This window comes from Balaenoptera musculus, chromosome 15, assembly GCF_009873245.2.
Source record: "Balaenoptera musculus isolate JJ_BM4_2016_0621 chromosome 15, mBalMus1.pri.v3, whole genome shotgun sequence".
Lineage (NCBI taxonomy): Eukaryota > Metazoa > Chordata > Mammalia > Artiodactyla > Balaenopteridae > Balaenoptera > Balaenoptera musculus.
The window spans coordinates 24132676-24156399 of NC_045799.1; the positions used below are offsets into that span (position 1 = coordinate 24132676).

The following is a 23724-nucleotide window of genomic DNA, read 5'->3' on the forward strand; positions in this document are numbered from 1 at the left end:
CTAAGACAGAAGGGTTGAAGACGAAGCCAGAGAAAAGATAGGTTGGTGCTGGATTGTGGATGGTCTTCAACTCCATACTAAGGAGTTTAAATTTTATCCTATAGACAATAGAAGAACTAAATAATTCTGAGCAGAAGACTAGCATGTTTTAGAAAAAACATTCTGAGGGCAACTTTTTGAGGGGACTAAAAGAGAGTAAGCTCTGATTTTAATAGTCTAAGTTAGAGTTGGTGAAGGTCTGAAATACCGCAGTTCCAGCATTGATGAAATTGGGTGATGTAATATCTCAGAGCCTGAGTACATCTGACCCACTCTCCAAGATTTCACTCTTTTCCAGGCTGACTTCTTCCCACATTCTCCTTTCCCTTTTGCTCCCTAACTTGGGAGAAGGCCTAGTCTAGACTTTTTTAAAAATTTATTTATTTATTTATTTATTTGGTTGCGCCGGGTTTAGTTGCAGCAGGCGGGCTCCTTAGTTGTAGCTTGTGGGCTCCTTAGTTGCGGCTTGCTGGCTCCTTAGTTGTGGCATGCGAACTCTTAGTTGTGTCATGCGTGTGGGATCTAGTTCTCTGACCAGGGATTGAACCCGAGCCCCATGCATTGGGAGCACGGAGTCTTAACCACTGCGCCACCAGGGAAGTCCCAGGCCTAGTCTAGTCTTGATCTGAACAGTGTCAAGGCCAGGTCCTTAAGCTTGGGGTCGATGGGTCTCAGTCTATCTGAAGCCCCTTTTTTACAAAGTAGCTGAGGACTTCCCTGGTGGTCCAGTGGTTAAGACTCCGCACTTCCACTGCAGGGGGCGCAGTTCCATCCCTGGTCAGGGAAATAAGATCCCACATGCAGCAGGGCACAGCCAAAAGAAAAACACAATGCAGCTGAAAGGGGAAAGGAGACTTCACCAGTTTTCTATCCAACCAGCTTTGATAATTCCCCAGGTTTTTACCACCTAAAAAACACACTCTTTCACCAGGCTTTAGAGGTCCAGTACAATGAAACCCCAGCCTGCTTTCCAGTCTCATTTTCCACCATTCTTCTCTATTCTCCAGTCCCACTGGGCTGGTTATCCTTCCTAAAATTTACTCTGCTTTTTTCTAACTCTAAGCCATTATTTAAGCTATTCTATCTATGTTTCCTATCTGTGCATGGTCATATCTTACCCATCCACAAATCCCACCCCTTCCCCCTCAGATTCCTCTGATTCCCTTAGTTTTAGAAAGACTAGAAAAAGCATAAATTCTAGAACATGAAGGCATGGGTTTGAATTCAAAGAAGCCAAAGATACTTAAAGTTTCCCTCCCCACCACCTCCTTATAACTATGGCAAAGGCAACATGATATAGGTCTGGCCATTTGAATGCTTCCACCAGGACCTTGAATCTTGAACAAATAGTGTAAGACACAAGGGACAGGGTAGTATTCATTTAAGATGGCACCATGCAGTGGTGATGAAGGTAGTGGTTTCAGCTGTGGTATCCTTACCTAGACCATTCCTGTGCTGTGACTTTGTCATCCCTGGTTCTATTTTCTGAGCTTGATTAGCTGGCCTTCCCCCAAACTCTGAGGATTACTTGATAGCCTTCCGATATATTTATTTCCCCCTTAAGTTGGCAGAATTGATTTCTATTGCTTGCAACTAAGAATCTTGGCATACCTTTGAGGTAAGGTTTTGGGGAGAAGGGGAAAGCAGGAGTCTTTCACTTTTCTCTTTGTAAACCTCTGTGTTGCTACTGTTGTTGTATTACTTCTGTCATTTAAAAATATGCTTTTAAAATTGGTAAATCTAAAGCACAGTTGGGTGAAGAGAAGTGGTAGGGAAAAAAATTTGAAAAGTAAGTTGGGGCCAGATTTTACAAGGCCTTGGCAGTCATTTTGCAGATTCTGAATTTAGCTCAATAAATATGGGAAATTTGAAAAACAGAACAATGACATGCTCAGAACTATATATTTTTATTGCCATGTAGAGGATTAGAGAAATTAGAGACCAGGAGAAAAATGAGGAAGAGCTATTGCCATGGTCCAGTCAAAAGATTGATAGACTTTCTCAATTTGGAGACAGAGAGAGAGATTGTCAATCACAGGTTGGGCCTTCTGGAAGCAGATGCCAAGACAGGGTTTGAGGTGCAAGATATTAACTAGGGGGAGGAAGCAGGATTGAATAGAGGAAGAAATCAGACTGTAGTGTAGATCCAACAGAGACCCAGCCAACCTGGTGAGGAGCTCTGGAATGAACACAGCTCATCAGAAATACAGTGGGTCAGAGTAAATAAAGGGAGTAAATAAAGGTTAACAGTGAGGTCTCTACATTGATATGATTTGATGGTAATTCTGTTTAACTGAGAGTAAACAGAAGAGGGAGACCAGGTTTGGGGAGACAGATATGGAATTTCATTTTGAACATGTTGACTCTGAAATGTCTGCAAAATATTAAGGTACAGATGATTTTCAAGAAGCAAGGCAAATGGGGGGGTCTGGAGGTCAGCAGCAAGGACTATATTTATTGAGTATATATATATTACCTTATATATATTATCTCATTTAATACTCATAATGCCTCTATGAGATAGGTATTGTTTTTATTATACCCTTTTTGTATATTTTATTATACCTTTTGTTTATGAAGAAACTAAGACTTGAAGAAGTTAAATGCCTGGCTCATAGAGGTAAAACTCGAGCCTGTCTTATGACAAAACACATGCTCTCAAAGACACCATGACATTGTTTCCCCATGGAAACCACCACATAGAGACAGTATTTGAAGTCATGGAAGTTAGTAGGTCACCAGAAAGGGTACAGTTTAAAGGGGAACAAAAGGAGCCAAAAAAAGGAATTCTAAGGAAGTCAATATTTCAAAGGTGAATTGGGGAAGACGACATAGGCAAAGGGATTGACTGAGCAGCCAGAACAGTTTTTAAAGATGAGAAGTATGCTATCTCAGAAGTTGGGGTAAAAAGAGAGTCCTAGTCCATAAAGTGAAATGTTGCAGATATCATGGAAGATGCAGGTTTCACAATTAGAGGTCATTGATGATCTTAGAGCAGTTTACAGAGAAGTCAGATTGCAGTGGGTTGAAGAGAGAGTGGGAGGGGAGGAAGCAGAAGCAAAGGGTATAGGCTACTTTCCCCAAAGTTTTGCAAAGTAGAGGAAGTAATAATGGTGTATACATAAGCAAGGAATTTTATTAATGTTATTATTAATTGATTAATTAATAATTCCTTGCTCCCATATTACTTCGATTGCACACTTCCATCATTTCTCTGGTTATTTCTACCTCTATTGTATAATACCAGTGTCCCTTCCCAAGTCTAACATACCCGGAAGCACTGAATGTTGGTTGTTTGGGTTGTGGATGACTTGTTTTATTTGGTTATGTGTTTTGAACGCCTCAGGTGATTCTGTCTTTGCAAGATGGGTGGGCCACAGACCACCTCTGTTGCCCCAACTCCATCATCTGTTTTCCACAAATATAGATAAGCATTCACTTCTCAGACCAATTCAGCAAAGGTGCCAGTTCTTAGGTTCTTAGCAAACCAACTACCCTGTCTACCTAGGCTCCTCCCCTCCCCTCCCTCAAACTCTTGGTGGGCGGATCTTGGAGAAGAAATGAGCTGCCACTCTAAATCTTCTGGAGTATAATGTCCCAGATAGAGAAACTGTACAGTTTTGCAGTGAGCTGAGATCTTCCTTTGCCAGCCCCCATCAGTCTAGCTCTTTTCCAGAGAGGTCTGGAGAGTAATTAACACCGCCGCCGTCCACCTGTGTACAAGAAGATGCCTACAGCCACTCCAGTGATGATGAAACAGCCCACCAGGATGCCCAGGACCAGCGAAGTGTAGGAGCGGCCTATTTGGCTTCCTGCAGAACATGCGGAGAGTTAGCTTGAAGAGCATACCCCCAAGGAGTCCATGGTTTGAGTCAAACCCCAAGGAATCCCTTCCCCAAAGGAAGGGGGGCGGGGAGGGCTAGTTCACTAATTTACGTAAGGTGTGTGTAGTCTGTCCCAAACCGCCAGCCTTGGGCCTCCTGTTGCTCAAGGTATCCATCCTTCAGGTCCACGCATTTGCCTGGAACCACCCAACACACAGGACCCTCCCCGATCCCACCATACCTTTCGAGTTGTTCCCGGTGATGTGTTTCTGCACGTACTGCACACAGGTGACCTGCAGAAATTCCCGCAGTTCGTACCGAGTACGATTGTACTTGTTGAGCTGCTCCAGGGCGTAGGTGACCACACTGGAAGGTGCCTGAGGCCCTGCTGTCCATGAGGCTGTCTTCGGTTGGAAATTCATAAAGCAGCTCCCATTCACAGCCACTTCGAAGAAGACACGGGCTTTCAAGCCCTCAGGAGGCAGCTCACATCCCAGGAAGCAGCGAATGGTCAGAGGAACTGTAGATGTGGGATTCAGGGTCAGGGGGCTATGTGGAAGGGTGTCAGGTGTCGGGGCATGTCCGCCACGGGGAAGTGAGCTTTCAGGGTGCAGGGTGGATCAGGGACAGGGCCTCTTTAACAGGGACTACCCCGAGGTCATGCCAGCAGGAAGAGGGCCTGACGGACAGTACAGTACGTCAGCTAGGACACCCACTCTTCTCCAGCCTCAATCTCCCACCCAGCAATCAGTAAAGGCAAAAAGACCACGCCCGGCGAGGACACCCATCCCAGAACTTGGCCCCGCCCGGTTCTTCCACAGACCCGGCCCCCAGTTATGTCCCGCCCATAGGCCACGCCCCCCACCTCAAGGGCCCACTCTCGCCAGCCCCCGCCCCTGCGTGCGTCACTCACAGGCCACGCCCCGCTCGTGGTGCACCACCTGCACCAGGCCCAGGAACTCCTGCAGGTAGCGATTCAGGCTGTTCTTTGTGAGAGCCCAGCTCTCGGGCTCCTGCAAGGGCTGCAGCTGTTGGATCGAGACGTTGTTGCCCGGGCCTTCCAGAACGTGCGTCAGGACTCCCCCCAGCGTCGCGTTGCCCCGGTGCCACACTTGAGAGGGGTTGCGGAAGTAGGAGACCTGGATCATGTGGAGGTACCGCGGGCCTGGGGGCAGGAGTCAGCGCGTCGGGCCCAGGCCGGCGTGGGAGGGGTCGGCGTGTAACCCGAGATAATAACCCCCCACCCAGAGGTCGGCCGCCCACCTTCTCGGCCCTTCCTAAACCATAAAGTGCCCTCCCACCCTTCCTTCCATTTGACGCTCTCAGGAACCCTGCCAGGAAGGCAGGACAGGGGTTATTATCTTTGTTTTTACAGATGAGGAAACTGAGGCTAGAGGTGCAGGAGCCACTTGCCCCAGGATAATCCAGACGGTCAGTGGAAGAGCCACTCTGGTCTGCTTTCTCTCTCTCACCCCTTCCTCCCCACACCCCCATTTCCGGTTGGTTAACAAATCCTGACCTACAATGAAGTCCCAATTCCATCTCCTGTTCTCTATCTCCTCTGCCACTGTCCCACTTCAGGCCTCAGTGGTTCTCATCTGTCCTGGAGTAGTAACTTCCTTCCTCATCCCCCTCCACTCATCTTTCAGTCTCACCCCTTCTAATCTGCCCTCCACCTGGCCTAGAAATAAGATTATGTCCTTCTGCCTAAAAATCCTCCAGGGACACAGTCCCCTATCAACAACAACAATAGTAATAGCCATTAAGTGCTTATTATGACCTGGGCACTGTACTTTACATGCATCATTATCTTATTTGTGCCTTCCTTCCATTAACTTGATGTAGTAGCTACTATTATTAACCCCAGTCCATGTGGAAAACAGGTGAAAGTGGCATAGCAGAGTCAAGGTTAGCAGGCAGTCTGAGCTCAGCACTCTTAGCCACTCAACTATACTGTCTCCCCATAGGATATCTGTCCACAGAATCAAGTCCAAAGTCTTTAGCCTGACATTCAAGGCTGCCGGAGACTGGGCCCCGCCTGCCTTTTTTGGCCTCTTCCCTGTGCTTAGATAGTACCTCAGAGTACTTGGAGTCCATCATGCCACCTTTCAGGTGACATGTGAATAGCATGCCGGGGTTGCTGTGCCTCCTGGCAAACTTCTGTTTATGCTTTAAGACCCAGCTCTGTTGCCCTCTCCTTGAAGAAGTTTTCCTAATGCTTCTCCTCTTTACCCTCCCAGACGCAGTGGGTCAGTTTCCGCGATCCTGGATTCTGCATAACTGGCTCCAAACACACAGGCTTCCATTCCTCTAGGCTATGGAATCATGTCTGGTTATCTCTGCCTCCTACACCCACTAAGGGCCTGGCATGGAGTTGGTGCCCAGAGAATGTCTGAGGGGGAATGCGTCTGGCGTTGTAAATCTCCATGGGGGCATGTGTCTCGTCCACGTTTGCATCTGAGAAGTTGTGCTCTGTGTCTGCAGATGTGAACAAGTATTTCTGTGTGGGTCACCCCCAGACAAGGTTCTTAACTGCTTTGTGACCAGTCTCCTCCTTTGTAAAATGGAGATAATAATATCACCCATCTTGTAAAGATTTTGTGGGAGTGAAATGAGTCAATACACGTATTAAGCATAGTGAGCACTGACTGAATACTGGTTATTATTTGCTCCCTCTCTGAGGGGGAGACTGAAGCTACAGAGGCTGTGGGAGAGGGGAGACGAGGCCCCTGTGCAATTACGGTGCAAGGCAGTAACTCCCCTTCCCTGCTTAAATGGAGCCACTGTGGCAGCCTGATCCTTCACAAGTTCTCCCATCAACCACAGCTTGTCTCTCCCCTGGGTTTCCCCTCACCAGCTGCCCCCAGTCTTCCTCCACCTTCTCTAGTCTCCTCTTCTGCCTCACAGATCTCAGCCCCAGTCTTTCCCCAAGTCTCCCGTCAGTTCTCCCAGTGTCTCTCATCCCTTCCATCTCTCGTCTCATCCCTAAGTCTCTTCCCATCTTCCCTAAACTCACCTCCATCCACCATCACCCTCAGACCTCCCTCTCTAGACTTCGCCCCATCTTTCCTCTCTCCCCACGGCTAATTCTCTCACCCTTTCTACAAGCCCCTTTCCCATTTTTCCAGTCTTGTTTCCCCCTAGCCTCCTGCATCTCCCCCTTCCCAGGGGCTGAACTATGCTTCCTCACCTTGGCTTTGGGACACGAACCAGTCCCCAGGACCTGCCTGCCCCCTGGAGAGATCCAGCCGGCTGCAGACACAGACACTGTGGGATAAGCTCCCCTCTGGTCTTGCCTGTGTACCCAGACAGGCTGAGAGTCTCCAGAACCACCCCAGGGCACGAGATGTGCCCTCGACTCACCATCTGAGGCTTCCTGGCTGCAGAGGGCCCAGCGGGGCAGGAGCAGTAGTGGCAGCAGGGACAGCAGTGTTGTCAACATCCTGTAGCTGAGGTTCTCGACCCCACCTGGGCTCTTGGCTCTGGCACGCTGGGGCCTCCGGCTGACTGCAGCCTAGGGGAAAAAGAAGTGAGGACTCTCTGGGAGGGGAGGAGACTGGACGGAGGAGGCTGGAAGGTGGCCCGGGCATGGGAGGAGAAAGAGGTCGGCAGGCTTATAAAGTATTATTCTTACCCGGTCTCATTTCCTACTAGAGGGCGGGCCTCTCTCTTTCCCTCCCTCTGCCCTGCCCTGAATCACACTCTCCTGCCTGCAGAGACCTGCCTTTTCCCTTTTCCCTTTTCCCTGGGCCACTTCTGAGGAACAGGGAGCGGAAAAGGGGGAGAAGGGCCAGAGAGAAGTCCTGCCTTTGCTGAGTCAGGGGGTGGGGCATCAACTTAGAGCAGATTCTGGGATGTTGAGATCAGCATGTTCCTGATGGGGAAACTGAGGCCCAGAGAGATGTAAGGAATTAAAAAAAAAATAAAAGAATGACATAGAACAGTATAAAAATTTTCAGTGCATCACCCTTAATAAGGGTAAACATTATTTCATGAAATATTTGTTCAATTGTGTATGTGAGTGTGTTGGTTCTGTGTGTGTATATTTCTATGGTGGATATTGGGTAGCAGTGTAAAATTTATTTCTTACTCTAGGAAGCAAGTAGAAAAATTTGAAAGTCACTCTCCCAAACTATGTTAATCTATACTGTGGGATACTATGCAGTTGTTAAAAAAACCCTTTCTGCCCAATGCCTACTCTGTTTTCATCATATTACTTAGCACTACCTGAAATGATTTTACTTATTCATTTACATGTTTATTGTCTGAATGTCCCATCAGAATGTAAGCTCCATGAGGATAGAGGCTGTCCATCTTATTTGCTACTGTGCCTGGAACAGTGCACATCATAAATAATAGCATAATAAATAATAAATATCAGCTAATGGATGACTCAGTGAGATAGTGATTATATGCATAAATCACCAAGAGTAAGTTACAGAACATTATGTACAGTTTAGAACCATTTATGTGTCAGCCACGCACACAACAACTAAACAACCTATTTCTTTATGGGTGTAAAGGAATCTGGAAAGATGTACATCAAATATAACAGTGGTTCATCTCCAGGGAGGAGCCTGAGATTAAGTGTGTGTGTGTGTGGTGTATGCGTTAGGGGTGACAATCTTGTGAAAGGCTTTCTCACTCTATTTTGTGAAGGATTTTATCACTCTATCTGTATTGTTTGAAAATTTTGCATCTAGAATGTGATCATATGTCTCTTGTTGAATTAAAAATAGAAGTTTAAGTAACAGATTGTGGTAGAAGACACATTATGAACTGATGTGTTGACATGAGACACTGATAAATGAAAAAAGGAACTGCAGAACGATTTATATAGTAAACGATACATATAGTAAAATTCCATCTATTTTTAGTTTAAAATTTTTACTTCTGTTCAAGTAATCCATATTTAATTCCATTCTTATATTAAAAAAAACTTTATGTGTGTATCTATGTATTTATATATGCGTAGGGAAAATGCCTGGAAGGGTACCGTCAGTAGAGATTACCTCTGGGGAATGGGATTAGATAAAGGGCTGAGGGGGGACTTTAACTTTTTATTTTATATACTGTTTCTTGGAGGGAGAGTAGATGTCGTAGTAGAACTGGGGCAAACCCTAGGCACATACTAGACTCCCAGTCTCTGAGCTGAAAATATGCAAGAGCGTCCATACTCACCTCTCAGTTGTTATAAACCAGCATAGAAATAACAAAGTTTTTTCCAGCTCGTCAAAGTGGTCTAGTTAGAAGAAGAATGGGGGCCTTGTTTTCCTGGACTGGGACTCAGGAAAAGCAAAAGGACTTAAATCACTGCCAATTATATTGTCTTGCCTTTTGTAAAAAAATATTATGAAATAATTCATATTTGAAGAATTAATTCACGCTTGAATTTTATTACAAACATACAAGCCCCCACTACTCAGCATAAGAAATAAAATATTACCAATATAATTGCAGCCCCCTCTGTACTCCTACCCAACTGCATCTCTCTCCCCCGTGCCCCACCACCAAAGTAACCACTAGTCAGAATTTGCTATTTTTTATATCCTTACATTTCTGTATACTTACACAACATATGCATATATCCTTAAGTAATATATAGTGGTATTTTGCATAAGTTGAGCTTTATAGAAATAGTATTGACGTGCTCATATTTCTCTGCAGTTTGCTTTTTTTACCTGACATATTAATGATTCATTCATGTGGCCCTGTGTAGGTCCATTAATTTCCACTGCTCTGTAATATGCCATCTTATGACTATATCACAATTTATTTATCCATTCTCCTGTTGTTAGACATTACAGTCTTTTTTCCAGGTTTTTGCTGTTATAAACAGTGCTGGTATGAATGTTCTTATAAACATTTTTTTGTGCATGGGTGGGAGAGTTTTTGTAGGTGCAAACCTGAGAGTAGCATTGCTGAGTCATAGGGTATATGCATACCTTCAATTTTTCTAGATATTGCCAAACTGATTTACAAAAAGGTTGGGCCAATTTATACCCCAGCAGTGCGTGAGAGTTCCCTAGCTCTACCTCCTTGCTAGCCATTGACGTCAGATGGTTGGGTGTAAAATGGCACTTTGTTTTGGTTTTACTTTGCTTTATCTGATTCCTAGTGAGTTTGTGCATTTTTGCTTTGCCTTTTTTCTCCCTTGGGGGCTTAGAAGGGTACTTTGGGATGGAGGGTAATAAAGCATATGATTGAACCAATTTGGAATTGAGGGCTGTGAGTCTTTGATCTAAGCAGATAGGGCCTGGGTCACTGGGGTTAAAGTGGATCCACACCAATATGCACAGAGCTAATTACAGAGAGATCTTTCCCACCAAGCTAAGATCTGTCATGGACAGAAGTGGCAGCAGCAACAGCTATTTCCCAAGTACCCTCCTCACACACCAGTGCCCTGAAAATTAAATAGCAGAGACAACAATTATTATAGGTAACATTTATCGTGGCTAGGAACAGTGTTAAGCTCTTTACACAAATAATCTTTTATTATTATTACACAAATAATCTCTTTACACAAATAATCTCACATTATTCATATGCCAGCCCTACCAGGTGGGTTTCATTAACATCATTTTACTAATAAAGAAACTGGGGCTTTGAGAGGGTAAGTGACTTACCTAAGGTCATATAGCAAAAGCTATAATCTGAACCCACATCTCTCTGATGCCAAAGTTTGTGAATTTAACCACCACATAGTATCTCAAAAATTTGAGGAGTTAACTCTCCATCAGTATATTTTTGAACACATACTTCCAACATGCTTGAATATTTATGTTATGTATAATATAAAATGTGCCAAAAATTTATACTAAGTGCTAGACCTTTATGGCTTCCTCTGGGGCAGATAGCACCAGGCTATCTTGTCTCCATGTGACAGATTGGATAATTAAAGGACAGAAAGTGTAATTAACTTGCCCAAGGTCACAGAGTTGAGAAGTTCAGAGCAGAGATTGGAACTCAAAGAGGATGGATGTATGGGGTTGGGTACAGGGAGAACAAAGAAGAGTATTGGGGCTGGGGAAGCTGGTAAGTGGGGGCAGCTTAAGGGGCGTCCCCATTCCCTTTCTAAAGCCAGGGGTGAGGGTTGGAGGCAGAGCCTCTGCTGCATCTGGCCTGGGTGGCTGAGGGGCAGAAAACCAGTGAGCAGAGTGGGCACAGGGCCAGCTGCTGGGATTTGACTGCGGCCTAAAGAATGAGGGTCCTGTTGAGTAAAGGAAGCAAGTGGTAGCATTTCCCACTGCAGAGCGCACGTGTTGGGGGTAGATAAGGGAGACAGGAAGCTGAGCAGGGGTCAGTGCCGGTGCAGCCCCAGTAGGTGAGGAGAGGCCCTGCCAGGGCTGTAGGAGCTGGGCTGAGCTGGGGACTGGCAGAGGGCCCTGCGGGACTTCACAGGACCAGGCCTCTCCCTCCCTGTTAGCTACTGAAGAGAGGCAGTTGAAGCAACCAGGCCCAACTCAGATAACAACAGATAACAGCAGAGTGTGGTCCCTTCAGAGATCACCTCCCCCTTAGGATGTGAAATAATAACAATAACATGTATTGAGAGCTTACAATGTGCTAAGCATGGTATTAAGTCAGCAGAGTACTTGTGTTTTATTCTCACTAGTGCCCTATGAAAAGTAGGAAGACATAGCCATTACTCCCGTTTTACAGTTGAGGACACAGAGGCATAGAACAGTGACTTGACCTGCTGGAAGACACCCAACTAGTAAAGACAGATCTCAAATCCAAGTGAGTTGTATCCCAAATATGTTTTCTTAACTATCAGGCCATCCTAAAAGAGTAAATGAGATGACTCATACAAAGTGCCAGAACACAGTACGTATTCAGTAGGTGGGAGAGATAAGAAAGGAACTTGGCTTTGGGGGCAGCAAACAGAACTGCAACAGGAAGAATGGAGGGCAGACATTAAGTAGGATTTCCTGAAGGAGAGGCAAAGGAATAAATATGAATCTTCCTCAAGATTTCCCCCTGTACACACTCACACACCCCAACTTAGGAAACACGAAAAGAAGCCCCTAAAGTAGGATGATTCCAGCTCCTGCCTGCCTAGCAAGTGGTGGGAGCCTGGCATTCCTGGCTTGGTACCTGCTTATCTTTCCAGCCTTATCTTTCCACGTATTCCAGTCTCAGCCAAACCTGCTCCTTCTGGTTTCCTGAACACAGAGCACACAAATGTTATCTTTTCACTTTCTTTATCTTATCTTTAGATAAACAGAAATTCCTAATTTTAAGATGGTCAACTTTATCGTCTTTTCTGTTAGTTCATGCTATTTGTGCCTTGTTCGAGAAATCCTTCCCTACTCTGGGATCACGAAGATATTCTCCTATTTATTTTCAAAAGCTTTATACTTTTGTCTTTCACCTTTAGGTGTATGGTGGGAAATAGAGGTCAAGATTAGTTTTCTTCTACCTCAACATAATAAAGGCCATATACGACAAACCCACAGCAAACATCATTCTCAATGGTGAAAAACTGAAAGCATTTCCTCTAAGATTAGGAACAAGACAAAGATGTCCACTCTCACCACTATTATTCAGCATAGTTTTGGAAGTCCTAGCCGTGGCAATCAGGGAAGAAAAAGAAATAAAAGGAATACAAATTGGAAAAGAAGAAGTAAAACTGTCACTGTTTGCAGCTGACATGATACCATACATAGACAATCCTAAAGATGCCACCAGAAAACTACTAGAGCTAATCAATGAATTTGGTAAAGTTGCAGGATACAAAATTAATGCACAGAAATCTCTTGCATTCCTATACGCTAACAACAAAAGATCAGAAAGAGAAATTAAGGAAACCCCCATTCACTACTGCAACAAAAAGAATAAAATACCTAGGAATAAACCTACCTAAGGAGGTAAAAAACCTATACTCAGAAAACTATAAAACACTGATGAAAGAAATCAAAGATGACACAAACAAATGGAGAGATATACCATGTTCTTGGATTGGAAGAATCAATATTGTGAAAATGACTGTATTACCCAAAGCAATCTATATATTCAGTTCAACCCCTATCAAATTACCAATGGCAGTTTTTACAGAGCTAGAACAAAAAAATCTTAAAATTTGTATGGAGACACAAAAGACCCTGAATAGCCAAAGCAATCTTTTTTTTTTTTAAATTTATTTATTTTATTTATTTATTTTTGGCTGGGTTGGGTCTTTGTTGCTGCGTGCGGGCTTTCTCTAGTTGCGGTGAGCGGAGTCTACTCTTCGTTGCGGTGCACGGGCTTCTCATTGTGGTGGCTTCTCTTTTTGCAGAGCAGGGGCTCTAGGTGCGTGGGCTTCAGTAGTTGCGGCATGCAGCCTCAGTAGTTGTGGCTCACGGGCCTAGTTGCTCCGCGGCATGTGGGATCTCCCCAGACCAGGGCTCGAACCCGTGTCCCCTGCATTGGCAGGCAGATTCTCAACCACTGCGCCACCAGGGAAGCCCAGGAAGAACACTCTTTGACATAAATCACAGCAAGATCTTTTTTGACCCACCTCCTAGAGTAATGGAAATAAAACCAAAAGTAAACAAATGGGACCTAATGAAACTTAAAAGCTTTTGCAGAGCAAAGGAAACCATAAATAAGATGAAAAGACAACCCTCAGAATGGGAGAAAATATTTGTGAACTAATCAACAGACAAAGGATTAATCTCCAAAATATATAAACAGCTCATGCAGCTCAATATTAAAGAAACAAACAACCCAATCCAAAAATGGGCAGAAGACCTAAATAGCCATTTCTCCAAAGAAGACATACAGATGGCCAAGAAGCACATGAAAAGCTGCTCAACATCACTAGTTATTAGAGAAATGAAAATCAAAACTTACAATGAGGTATCACCTCACACCAGTTAGAATGGGCATCATCAGAAAAATCTGCAAAACAACAAATGCTGGAGGGGATGTGGAGAAAAGGGAACCCTCTTGCACTGTTGGTGGGAATGTAAATTGATGCAGCCACTATGGAGAAAAGTGTGGAGGTTCCTCAAAAAACTAAAAATAGAATTACCATATGACCCAGCAATCCCACTACTGGGCATATACACAGAGAAATCCATAATTCAAAAAAGACACATGCACCCCAATGTTCATTGCAGCACTATTTACAATAGCCAGGTCATGGAAGCAACCTAAATGTCCATCGACAGGTGAATGGATAAAGAATATGTGGTATATATATACAATGGAATATTACTCAGCCATAAAAAGGAATGAAATTGGGTCATTTGTAGAGACGTGGATGGACCTAGAGACTGTCATACAGAGTGAAGTAAGTCAGAAAGAGAAAAACAAATATCGTATATTAACGCATATATGTGGAATCTAGAAGAATGGTACAGATGAACTGGTTTGCAGGGCAGAAATAGAGACACAGATGTAGAGAACAAATGTTTGGACACCAAGGGGTGAAAGTGGGGTGGTGGTGGTGTTGGGATGAATTGGGAGATTGGGATTGACATATATACACTAATGTGTATAAAGAACATACTAATAAGAACCTGCTATAGAAAAATAAAATAAATAAATTTAAAAAAAAGAAAAGATTAGTTTCCCTTATGTGGATAGCCCATTGTCCCAGCACCACTTCTTGAAAGTCTGCCCTTCCTTACTGATCTGCAGTGACATCTCTGACTTACAGTAAATGTGTTTCTTTTGTTTCAGTGGCCTATTCTTCTCTCCCTGCACCAATGTCACAGTCTCTCAATTAGTATAGCCTTATAATACATCTTCATTTCTTGCAGATCAAGTCTTCCCACCTTGTTCTTCAAGAGTGTCTTGGCTTTTTTTTTTTTTTTTTTTGCCACACCACACAGCCTGCAGAATCCTAGTTCCCTGACCAGGGATCAAATCTGGGCCCTCGGCAGTGAAAGCACGGAGTCCTAACCATTGGGCAACCAGGGAATTCCCATGTCTTGGCTATTTTCGAATCTTGAATTTCTATACATAAATTTTAGAATCATTTTGTCAAGTTTTTGGGATTTTAGTTGGTATTGCATTTAATGTGTTAATGGCTTTGGGGAAAATTGACATCTTCACAATATTGAATTGTCCAGCGCATGATAAAGTATATCTGTTCATTTATTTCTATCTCCTTTGGTGTCTCCCAGAGTTACGTGAGTTTCTCTCTAGACATCTTACCCATCCTTTGTTAGATTTTTTTCCCTAGGTCCTTCATATTTTAAAATGTTATTGACAATGGTAATAACAAGAAATTTCATGTTCTGTTTATTGCTGGTTTATAGAAATACTGATAATTTTATTGCATTGATTTTGTATCTAGAAACCTTAACTATTTTATTTATTTCAATAATTATTTGTAGATTCTTTCGATTTTCTATATGGATAGTCACATCATTAGTAGATAGTGATAGTTTTATTCCTTCCTTTCTAGTTTTTATACAGTTTCTTTTTCTTAACTTATTGTTCTGGCTCTGATCTCTAGTACAATGTTGAATAGAAATGATAGAAAATATAAGTGAGTATTCTTTTCATTTTCCTGGCTTAAAAAGGAAAGCTTTTATGATGTTTGCTATATTGAAAAAAAAACCAGATACCCTTTATTGGAGTAAGGAAGATTCTTTTTTTTTTTAGGAAGATTATTTTTATTCCCAGTTTGCTGAGTTTTTATCATAAATGTTTTGAGTTTTTCAAATCCTTTATCATCATCTGATGAAATGATCATATGATTTTCCATCTTTAATTTGTTAATGTGGCAAATGCATTGTTTCTAGTGTTAAACTAACCTTGCGCTGTTGAAGACAATTCTTCATGAGGTATTTTCCTTGTTACATACATTTTACTCTTCTGCTGTTTTTCTCTAGACTTCTCCATGTCCTCTCCATTCCTTCAAAGCCCTGCTGGGATACCACTTCCTTCTGAAAGCCTTCCAGGATGCCCCCAGCTATATTTGACTTCTCACTCTACTCACAAAACCAATGGAACATTGCCTCCCCTGGTAGCTTCATTGTAGCTATATTGTCACCTTCTATCCCCTTGTCTTCTCTCCTGGACTATAAACCCCTGGAGGGCATCTTTGTGCTCTCTTCTCAGCCTGCTTCCTCCTCCCAGGACCCAGAGCAGAGGTGGTATTGAGTGTAACACCAAGGATGAGGCCATGGGCTCTGGGGTAAAGCTGCCTGGGCTCACATCTCAGCTTGGCCACTTGCTAGCTGTGGGATATAGGGCATGCCACCTGGCCTCCCTGAGCCCATCAGTTAAATAGGGAGAATAATAATACCTGTCTCATAGAGTTGTGGTGAGAATGAAATGATATAAGTGAACCACTTAGTGCAGATCCGGGCACGTAGTATTTTTGCTATCTTAGTCCATAGCAATTGCCACTACACTCTATGCTTCTCTTACTCTGAACTGCTCACAATTGATTTCCAAGAGGAGCCTCTTTTTCTTTTTTTGGTCGTGCCATGTGAGGTCAGCTTGCAGGATCTTAGTTCCCCAACCAGGGATTGAACCTGGGCCACAGCAGTGAAAATGCAGAGTCCTAACCACTGGACTGCCAGGGAACTCCCTATTTCCAAGGACTTCTGAGAGCCATCTCATCTTCCTTTATTTCCTCTAAAGCTGTTCATAGGCTGCTTCATTCATTCAGTGGGCATTTATTGAGCACTTACTGTGTACTAGGACCTGAAGCAGACAAGATCCCTCCTCAGGAAGCAGCCAATCAAGCAGGGGAGAGAGACGTATAGGCAGACAGTGATAATACAGTGTGGTAAGTGTTAAGAGAGAGGGCCAAGGAGGTGGAGGACTGGAGTTGGGGAGCATGATGGGGATCGAGCTTATGAGAGTAGAGTCCTCTAACTTAGCCTGGGGGTCAGAGAAGGCTTCTTGGAGGAGGTGATGCCTAAGGTGGTCCTGCAGGGCAAATGAGGGATGGCAGTGGGGGAAGGGCCGAAGGTGTGGGGAAGAGTTGTTTCAGATAGAGGGAGAAGAAGGTGCAAAAGAATATAATATGAGAGGAGAAAGAATATAACATGCTTGAGAAATTAGTAGTACTTAAGTGTGGCCAAAACGGAATAGGTGGGCAGCGGGGAGGGCAAAGTGATGTGAAGAGGTAAGCAGGAGTCCGATGAAGAGTCTGTCATACTACACTAAGGAATGGAGACTTTATCTTCAGATAATTCTCACCCCCTTTTTGGCGCACCTAAAACCTATTAGAGTAGGTGTCTCTTACTCCAGGAAGCCTTCCCTGATGTCACGCAAATCTGTGTTGGATATTCCCTCTGTTCTACCATAGCCCTCTCCCCTCATCACAGCTAACTTCTTTCCATGATAATTGTCTGTTTAAGCATCTCTCCTTCATACCAAAAGCTGTAAGAGGGCAGGGAATGGGTTTTAACGTTTCTGTAACACAAGGCTAGTAGAATACCTGGCACATGGTAAGTGCTCAATAGATATTTATTGGATGAATGAACAAATAAATAGAACATCTAGGGAAGGAGAGAAAATTGTGACCAGCAAAATGCCTGGCACATAATTGGCCCTTAGAAAATTATTTAATCTTTTATTGTGCATCAGCTTTCTCATCTGGAAAATGGGAATAAAAATAGAAACTACCTCAAAGGGGTATCATGGGTCTGTGAATTGCTTAACCTAGGATCTGACACTTAGTGTAAAGGCTAATTCTCAGCATGTTAAAAACGTAATTCTCATACAAACAGTGAGCATGGGTCAGAATTTCATTTAACTCATTAATAAGGGGGCTAGCAGGATGACAAAGCCAGTTCAAAATAGAATATAAAAACTGGGTTTTTTAAAAATTTAATTTAATTAATTTTTTTATACAGCAGGTTCTTATTAGTTATCTATTTTATACATATTAGTGTATACATGTCAATCCCAATCTCCCAGTTCATCCCACCACGGCCACCCCCCCGCCCCCGAAAACTGGGGGTTTTATAGTCACTGAAAAAGAAAAATATTGAAATGATATTGCTAAATTATATACAAATGGATTAAGGTCCTACAGGGTAATAAAACCATAACCTTAAGGATTATCTTCTCTACTAGACAGAAAAGGAAATCATCACGTCCTATTACTTAACAGAACTGTGAAATGTCTGGGCCCTAATCAGTTGTGCAAATAATGTTAAATTTCTCTTCAGAGGCAGATGACTCTTAAGTAGACTTGCTGATCAATGCTTTAGTGTGACATCAAAAGGTCACATAATCATCTTTTTACTTTAGTAACATGTTTTAGATAGTTTTTCTTAACACTGGTAAGTTTAGTTTAGTAGATACTGTTATTATTATAAGGCTCTCAATAAATATTTGCTGAAAGCATTTTCATTCTGTTAGGCTTTTTTCCTTCTCCCCAGTGTCAGAGTTGGGACCTACAGAGCTGGTAGACTGAGTGGGGAACCCTGCAGGATCCTATGCTCTTCCTTCCTTCAGCCTGGGGTGTTGCAATGCTAATTCTGTCTCATTAAATAGGCAGAAGAAGTATCTGCTTTGGCATCAGCAAAGCAGGCACATATCCCTCCCCTCCGTAAGAACATATGTATATATTTTTGAAATAACTGGATATTTCCAAAAAGGCAGTGAAGTAGGCACCATGGAAAAAAATCAGAAATTTTGGGGACCACTATCCATTTATTTTTTTTCAATTTAGAAAATTGTGGTAAAATACATATAACATAATATTTACCATCCTAACCATTTTAAGTGTACAGTTCAATGGCATTAAGTACAGTCACATTGTTGTGCAACGATCACCACCATCCATCTGCAGAACTCTTTTCATCTTGCAAAACTGAAACTCTGTACCTATTAAACAGTAACACATTGCCCTTCCCCCAGCCCCTGGCAACCACCCTCTACTTTCTGTCTCTATGCATTTGACTACTCTAGGTACCTCATATAAATGGTGTCATACAACATTTGTTCTCTTGTGGCTGGCTTATTTCACTTAGCATCATGTCCTCAAGGTTCATCCAAGTTGTACCATGTGTCAGAATTTCCTTCCTGTTTAACACTGAATAATATTCCATTGTATTTATATCACATTTTATTTATCCAGTTATCCATTGATGGATGCTTGCATTGCTTCCATCTTTTGGCTATCACCTCCCTTTATTTTATAGTATAAGATTATTTTTGTTTTGAATTGCATATGAGGGATGGATACCATTTTCAAGGCTTGAGATCTCAAAGATTATAATCTGGCTCAGGGCCTGGGACTAACCAGACTATGAGACCATCTGTGGTCATTTCTTGATTTTGTACTTTTGCCTAAATGCAACCAGGATGACTAAGTTTCTCTAGGCAGATTTAGCCTAGAGAATGTTTACATGGAATATGAGCATTAAAAACGTGTTCTAGGGCTCCGATGTGCTCTAAATTTTGTATATACTGGGGACAGGGAAAATTTGAGCATTTCTACAAAGCAACAGATGGGAAATTTCCCAGGAACAAACTAGCTATCTCTTGGCAGTCCAAAAGTATGTAGTATGCAAGCTCTGCTCTGGGAGTTGAGAGAATCTGCTTGAACCACACGATCTCCAGATGCTAGAAAAGGAATTTCCAGATACGTCCCTGCTAAAAGTAGTTAAGAGTACTGGGTCAAAGGAGAACTAAAATGCCTGGGCTTCCAGCTTCAGGGAATTGAACCTTTTATTCTGACTTTCCAGCAAAAAGGAAGGGAATGGTGAATATAGAATCACATGAAGCTAAAGTTAGAGGATACTGCCGAAGTCAATCAGATCCCCACGTTTTAATTCTGTTGTGGACTTTTATTTATACAATTGTCATTAATTTCATCAATGTAGTAGAATATAGACTAGGTCTGAATCTTGGCTCTACAACTTATTCAGTGTGAGACGTTGATTATTACTAAACCTCTCTTCAATTTTTAAAATCTGTGTCTCAATTTTAAAAATCTTTAAAATGGTAATAATAATAGTATTGTCTCAGAGGATCGTGGTGAGGACTAATGTCCCAAGAACAGAGCCCGGGACATAGTAAATGCTATATAAATTCTTGCTATTATTAATACATTTTGGCCTTCCCCTTCTCCTCCTCCTCCCGTCTCCTTCTCCTCTTCTTTATTATTATTATTATTATTATTCAGTTGGGAAATAATCAAATTTTATTTGGAGTGTCATCCTACAGTTTTATTCTGCTTCATGATTGTTTCTGGGGGAAAATTTCTGCAGTTAATGTGTATTGAATTCTGCTTCTTATTTTTTTGCAATAACTCTATGAATCTGTTAACATTTTCCTTGTACTGAGAAGTAGTCTCATTCTCTCATTTTCCAGATTTGGAAACTGAATCCCCAAAAGGGAAAGTGACTTGCCCAAGATCACACAGGGACAATGACTAAACCAGTAATAGAACGAAGGACTTCTGACCACGAGTCCACGGCTTGCTCCACTCGACACAGAGTTCAAGAATACTGACCTGGGGTATTAATACACTCTGTCCATCCTCCAAACACGCACAGGAAAACTTGAACACTCTGTGATTCCAGGTATTCTCCAAAAGATGTCTTTCCTTTCTATCAAAATTTCAGGCACTTCAAGGGAAAGGTCTGTGGCTTGACTTGTAATCTTCGTTGTATACCCAGCACTGTGCTTCAAGTTCTTGAGGGCAGAAATTATTGCCTATAACAGCTGGGATTATTAGGAACAGATGCTCAATAAATGGAACTAATTAACATACCCCCAATTTAAAAAAAAAGGAATGGGACACAAGGAAGAGAATATTTTTTTATTTTATTTTATTTTTTTAAAATAGATTTATTTATTTATTTATTTATTTATGGCTGCGTTGGGTCTTCGTTGCTGCCCGCGGGCTTTCTCTAGTTGCAGCAAACGGGGGCTGTTCTTCGTTGCGATGCGCGGTCTTCTCATTGTGGTGGCTTCTCTTGTTGCGGAGCATGGGCTCTAGGTGCACGGGCCTCAGTAGTTGTGGCTCGCGGGCTCTAGAGCGCAGGCTCAGTAGTTGTGGCTCACGGGCTTAGTTGCTCCGCGGCATGTGAGATCTTCCCGGACCAGGGCTCGAACCCGTGTCCCCTGCATTGGCAGGCGGATTCTTAACCACTGCGCCACCAGGGAAGCCCGAGAATATTTATTAAGAAATTAATACATTCTAGTCACTGTGCTAGAATATTCACCACTATCCCATTTAATCCCCAGACATCCTTTGTAGCATTGTCAATTTCCAGATTTTGAATCAGGAAATTAAGGTTACTCTGAGTCTTCATGAGTAAATATTCAAGATTGACATTTCTCTGATGGACCACAACCTTTTAGAATCTAATATGATAATCACAGAGTGAGAGGTAAAGCCAGGAAGGAAGAGACCTAATACATTCCAAAAGGTTTAAGAAAAGAAAAAGAGAGTTTTTTCTCATGAAAAACCATGAAATCAACTTTATAAATTGTGAAAATATAAGTCATGATTGTATTTGCTCTGTGACAATGTGGAAATGCACATTTTTATCAAGCTAGAAAAAGAAAACAAAGAAAAATTATGAATATTTCAATCTTGCTCATCAAAAGAGACCCATAATTACCAAATCCAGGCAACCTGGCCCCACTCTCCCTGCAAACATTTAATCCACATGAGAGTTTTGAATGAAGACAAGAAGATAAGTGACAGGACTTACGTAGAGAAGGACACTTAGGCCTGGCTGAGTTTCATAGCATGGAAGGGCCCAGACCTGAAAAATGCTTAGTACCTATGCTAGGCTAAAAAAAATGGCCCCCTAAAGACAGTTAGGTCCTAGTCCCTGGAATCTTTAAGTGTACCCTGTTTGGAAAAAGGGTCTTTGCCGATGTGATCAAGTTAAGGATCTTGAGATGGGAGATTATCCTGTATTATCTAGGTAGGGCCCAAATGCAGTCACAAGTGTCCTTAGAGAGGCAGAGGGAGATATGATACTAATCCACAGAGGAGGAGGTGATGTCAACACGGAAGCAGAGATTGGAGTGGCATGGCCACAGGCCAAAGAATGTCAGTAACATTCTCTTTTCCCTGGGAAGCTGGAGAGGCAAGGAGCAGATTATTCCCTAGAGGCTCCGGGCCTGCCAATATCTTGATTTTGGCCCAGTGAAACTAATTTCAGACTTCTGGCCTCCAGAACTGTGCGAGAATACATTTCTGTTGCTTTAAACCACCAAGTTTGTGGTAATTATAATTTGTTACCATAGTCGCAGAAAACTAACACCATGCCCCTGTGTTGTTATCCAAGTCTCAGTTTACTGTCATCTCCTTTCCCTTCCATCTGGCACTTCCAAGAAGAGTTTCCAAAAGCATCCTAATATCTTTTGTTTGTCTCTTCTGAAAGGCACTGTGGCAAGCACTTTATATGCAGTAGCTCACTGAACCCTCATAATCCTATTAGGTGAATATAATACTAATATTATTCCTATTTTACAGATGAGTAAAATGAGGCTCAGAAGAAAAGCTGGTGGGGCCACACTCCTAACAGGTGATGGAGCTAGTATTCCAACTCAGGTCTGCTCAAATCTAAAGCCCACACTTTTAACTTCTGTACTGTACTACCTCAAGATCTCTGGGGTAAGTAAAGGTTTTAATTCTCATATCTACTGGCGAAATTTTGGGATCTATATCTGAGGGATATTTTCAAGGACTTTGGACCAAAGGAGACCAAACATGCCTTCACTGCAGCTCAAGGAACTGAGCTGCCGTTTTTTAGCAAAGAGAAGAGGATGGCCAATCCTAGCATCACAGAAAGCTCAGGTTAAAAGGACCTCAGAGATCCATTTGTTCAAATTCCTCATTTTACATATGAAGAAGCTGGGCTCACAGAAGGGGAGGGCCCTGCCTCGGGTCACATATAGAGGCTTTAAGTGATAAAGTTGGGATTGAAGTCCTGGTCACACTTCAAATCTAGGGTTGATTCTACTGCACATCACACTGCCCAAAGTCATGTGTGTTGCTATGGTCCAAAGGTCTGACAAAACTCTGGGAACTTGCAAGAAGGAAAATGGAAAAATGGGTCACAACCTTCTCAAAGCTATAGTGTCCCAGGTCTTCATTCTCACATGGGGTAACCTACAGGGCTGCAGCTCTGAGGTGCAGGGCTGAGATGGTCCAGGGGATTGGGAGGGGGTAGCTTCTGCATTGGGACGGAGACTGAAGAGACCATGATGATGTGACCATGTCCCAAATGGGAGGAAAGGAATGTCGATTTCATGAATTCCTAGAACTGAAGGGATTTCTGAAAATCTTGAGAGTAGCAGCTTTGGGAGTAAGTTGTATCTTACATGATTAACAAGGAACTCGTTTGGGAAACTCAATAAAATTCTAATTATGATAAAGGCTGAACATTCTTTTTTTAATATTTATTTATTTATTTATTTATTTATTTATTTATTTATGGCTGTGTTGGGTCTTCGTTTCTGTGCGAGGGCTTTTTCTAGTTGCGGCAAGCGGGGGCCACTCTTCATCGCGGTGTGCGGGCCTCTCACTATCGCGGCCTCTCGTTGCGGAGCACAGGCTCCAGACGCGCAGGCTCAGTAGTTGTGGCTCACGGGCCTAGTTGCTCCGTGGCATGTGGGATCTTCCCAGACCAGGGCTCGAACCCGTGTCCCCTGCATTAGCAGGCAGATTCTCAACCACTGCGCCACCAGGGAAGCCCAAGGCTGAACATTCTTCATCCATCTTTAAATACATCCACTAATAAATATTGAGGCCCCACTGGTCTCTGCCTTCATGCTTAATAAGGTGGTTTTTAAAAAAAGATAATATATTTAAAGTACCCATACAGTCTTAGTACACAAGTCGTTTAAAATGCTGTTGCTAAGAAAGAAATTGAAGATGTCACAAACAGATGGAAAGATACACTATGTTCTTGAATTGGAAGAATTAATA

The 23724-nt window shown here is 42.7% G+C and overlaps 2 protein-coding genes across 4 annotated transcripts in view; one reads left to right on the forward strand and one right to left on the reverse strand.

Annotated features, from left to right (window-relative positions):
* Nucleotides 1-3157: 3157 nt before the first annotated feature.
* PROCR (protein C receptor) lies at nucleotides 3158-7624 on the reverse strand. 3 transcript variants are annotated; one of them, XM_036826928.1, is made up of 5 exons: nucleotides 7498-7624; nucleotides 7227-7377; nucleotides 4777-5028; nucleotides 4105-4383; nucleotides 3340-3752 (listed from the first exon to the last, which is right to left on the reverse strand). In XM_036826928.1, the coding sequence occupies exons 2-5, from the start codon at nucleotides 7303-7305 to the stop codon at nucleotides 3733-3735; spliced, it is 630 nt and encodes a 209-aa protein (XP_036682823.1). In that variant the 5' UTR covers nucleotides 7306-7377; nucleotides 7498-7624; the 3' UTR covers nucleotides 3340-3732. The 3 variants fall into 3 exon arrangements, with proteins under 3 accessions (XP_036682821.1, XP_036682823.1, XP_036682822.1); XM_036826927.1 differs by having other exon boundaries at nucleotides 3340-3851; XM_036826926.1 differs by lacking the exon at nucleotides 7498-7624 and having other exon boundaries at nucleotides 3158-3851; nucleotides 7227-7456.
* The window catches only part of EDEM2 (ER degradation enhancing alpha-mannosidase like protein 2), a 45663-nt gene continuing 26937 nt past the window's right edge, over nucleotides 4999-23724 (forward strand). Inside the window, 2 exon segments of the mRNA XM_036826925.1 lie at nucleotides 4999-5017; nucleotides 22267-22407. The gene's annotated coding sequence lies outside the window, so the exon portion shown is untranslated.